Consider the following 2791-nt stretch of genomic DNA (forward strand, 5'->3'; position numbering starts at 1 on the left):
ATACAGTTAACTGGTTAACAGCGTTTGTTTAACACTGAAGTTCCCCTTTAACTAAAAAACCAGCTGTGTTTAAAAACATATTTAATTTAAAGAGATGTAGAACTAAAAGGAATCTAAATAATCAAAACCCAATTTGTTCTGTTGCTTCAGCCTAATTATCAACTCTAAAGTGAGCATTTTGTCATTTGTGTCTTATTTTAGCTCCTGTATCTCATTCCAAGACTRCTGCCTGAAGCCAGAAGGACTGATTCTTGTGCCGAGGAACTTCAGGAGGAGAACTCAGTCAACCTGTGGAGCAGCATCATGGACGATAACACCACCTGGAGAAAGACTCTCCTGCATCTGTGGAGGCACTCGGCCTTCCAACAGCTACAAGAAGGGTCTCAGTATCRGGTAAGAAGACATGTTTTCACTCTGGATTTAATAGTTTTTCCCGCTGATGTCAATGTTTGAGTGCAACCATCAAGGCAAGATATTTTTACCATTAAAAATGTTACAAATTTTCAATGATTATTTGTATCAATGTTTAAATAGTCAATAAACATTGTTGTTTGTTAAGCTGTGCTTCTCAGAATGGCTGAAACTTGAGCTCAGAGTTCAAAGAAGTGAAGACGTCCTGTCTGACGCACARCGGTGAGGCACAAACGTTTGTATTCTCATATGAAACGTGAACAAATGTCATTTGTTTACAGACTCAAACACATCTATTAGAGTGTTACTGTTTAAAGAATCTTTAGTACTTTTAAGAAGTCTTGTCTGTTTCAGTCAGGAATATCAGCAGTGGGCCTGTTTGGAGCTTTACTTGACTCGTCCTGAAGAGGAGGGAGGCTTTGGGGGAGACATGAAAGAACTCTGCTCTCGTCTGATCAGCGCCATTATGGATCAGCAGCTAAGGTGCGTAAAAATCTCAAATCCTGAATCTGAGAGGGTTTCATTTAAAAGTTTATCTCTTGAATATTTCTGTGGAAGCTTTCCAGAAGAGTTTTAGAGGAGATATATCCTGCTTTTAAATTCTTCTTTTTCACATTTACATGATTTGTAATAGCTCAGAAAACAATATACAAAATAAACAAAATACAGAAAACTGAACAGTTTTTGCAGGATATRTTCCCTTTAAAGATRAGAAAACCTTTTTATAAAATGCTTGAAATACATCGTACAAAACTTTGTCTCATTTAGACAATAAATGTAACAAACATGTTTGGACAAACATGATTCCTACTTTAAATATTTTAATCGCAGGGCAAAAATAAAATAAATTGTAAAATTGTCATAAAACAAATTCTTCATTTAGTGTTAATTTACTTTGTCAGATAAATGTGATTTTGTTGTGTTTTTTTGTCGACAGTGAGCCGAGCCTGGAAAAGCCAAGTTCTCAGGCTGTAGCGTCTGGAACAGGAACCTGTTTACCAGATATTCAGTCCAGATTACAGGTGTGTCTGTTCTARTCGTACCGTAAACCTTTAAGATCAGTTTTTAACGACAGAGCAGACAGGGATAAATTGGACTTAAAGAAAATAGACGGTTCATTACCAGAGGGATCAGATCTTTTGGGTTGGACCATCTGTGCAGAAGTTTTTATATTGTACCAAAAATAAAAAAGTGAATTTGGTTGTTTGTACAGGAGCTGGTTTATGAAATGGAAGTCAGCAACCTGTCGGGCAGCTGTGGATCTGATCTGTGTGACTTCCTGTTTGAGGCGGTGTCTCAGAGATGCTCCAACGCTGAGACTTCAGCTTCTCTCAGCTCTGAGCTCAGCCTGCAGCGCACCCTAAACTCATGGAACAGGTACCACACACACATACACACACACGCACGTTGATGTAGTCAGCAATATAAGGAGAGTTTTAGCTGTTTAATTTAAAAGAGATGATGCTGACAGTCTGTGTAAAAAGCTTCTAAAGCCTTTTTTGTTTTTTTAGAGTGCTGCTGGCTCTCCCAGCTGTGCTGTTCATTAAAACAAAAACTGAAGGAGGGAGGACGACTTTGGACTGCAACAAACTGACAGAACACATCAATCAGCATCAGGTATTTGGGTGTATAAAGTTTYTCTCTTAGGTTAACAAAAAATTAACTTCATATCGTTATAAATTCTTCCTCCTCCTTCCATCATCAGAGGAAAGTGTGTTTTCCAGCCGGCGTGCTGCCCTGTCATCTAACAGGACACTTTCTGAAAGTGAGCGTCTGTCMTTTAATCAAAAAGGTGTTTCTTATCTGAATACAACGAGTTAATCTGTTATTTGATGTTTAGGGTTTGTTGTTTGCCAGTGTTCAGTGTGGACGTCCAGCAGACGACTTCAACAAAGCCTGGACTCAGATGAGCACCCGATGTCCCCTCCTGGTRGTCTCCACAGTGGTACAGCAACTAAAAGTCATCTTTTAAATGTGACTTAAAATATCTCATGCAGGAACTGGATAATTTAAACTTTTAACTTAATATTGCTCATGTAGTTCATTTTTGTATTTTTCATGTTATTAAATTCCCTTTAAAGTGAATCATTTAGTTTGCTTTGTATTCTCTTGCAAATTACTCAGTAATTTATAGTTAAATTACTACATTATATTTTCTTACTAAAACCTCTAAAACAATATTTTTTCAAAAGATTATTGTGGTAAAATTAATGGGAAATGATACCATTTGTGGCATCTAGTGGAAAGAAGATGCAAAGAAATCTGATGTTTTTTTGTTTTTTTTTTGTAAATATGGACATTATTGAAGCTTGAGTTTGTTTGTTGAAGTTTTTTTTAATAAGTGGCAGATAAAATAAGATTTTTTTTCTTCATTCTGCAC

At 36.6% G+C, this 2791-nt stretch overlaps 1 protein-coding gene across 1 annotated transcript in view; it reads left to right on the top strand.

Moving 5' to 3' along the window:
* Positions 1-2791, top strand: part of LOC106536501 (FA complementation group A) — a gene marked incomplete at its 5' end in the record, with an annotated part of 11241 nt that overhangs the window by 5419 nt on the left and 3031 nt on the right. Inside the window, 8 exon segments of the mRNA XM_014033799.1 lie at positions 202-393; positions 560-633; positions 766-894; positions 1349-1433; positions 1625-1788; positions 1923-2028; positions 2117-2176; positions 2252-2356. Of these exon segments, the coding sequence (XP_013889253.1) occupies positions 202-393; positions 560-633; positions 766-894; positions 1349-1433; positions 1625-1788; positions 1923-2028; positions 2117-2176; positions 2252-2356 (915 nt within the window).

Source organism: Austrofundulus limnaeus, unplaced genomic scaffold (genome assembly GCF_001266775.1).
Source record: "Austrofundulus limnaeus strain Quisiro unplaced genomic scaffold, Austrofundulus_limnaeus-1.0 Scaffold7, whole genome shotgun sequence".
Taxonomy (NCBI): domain Eukaryota; kingdom Metazoa; phylum Chordata; class Actinopteri; order Cyprinodontiformes; family Rivulidae; genus Austrofundulus; species Austrofundulus limnaeus.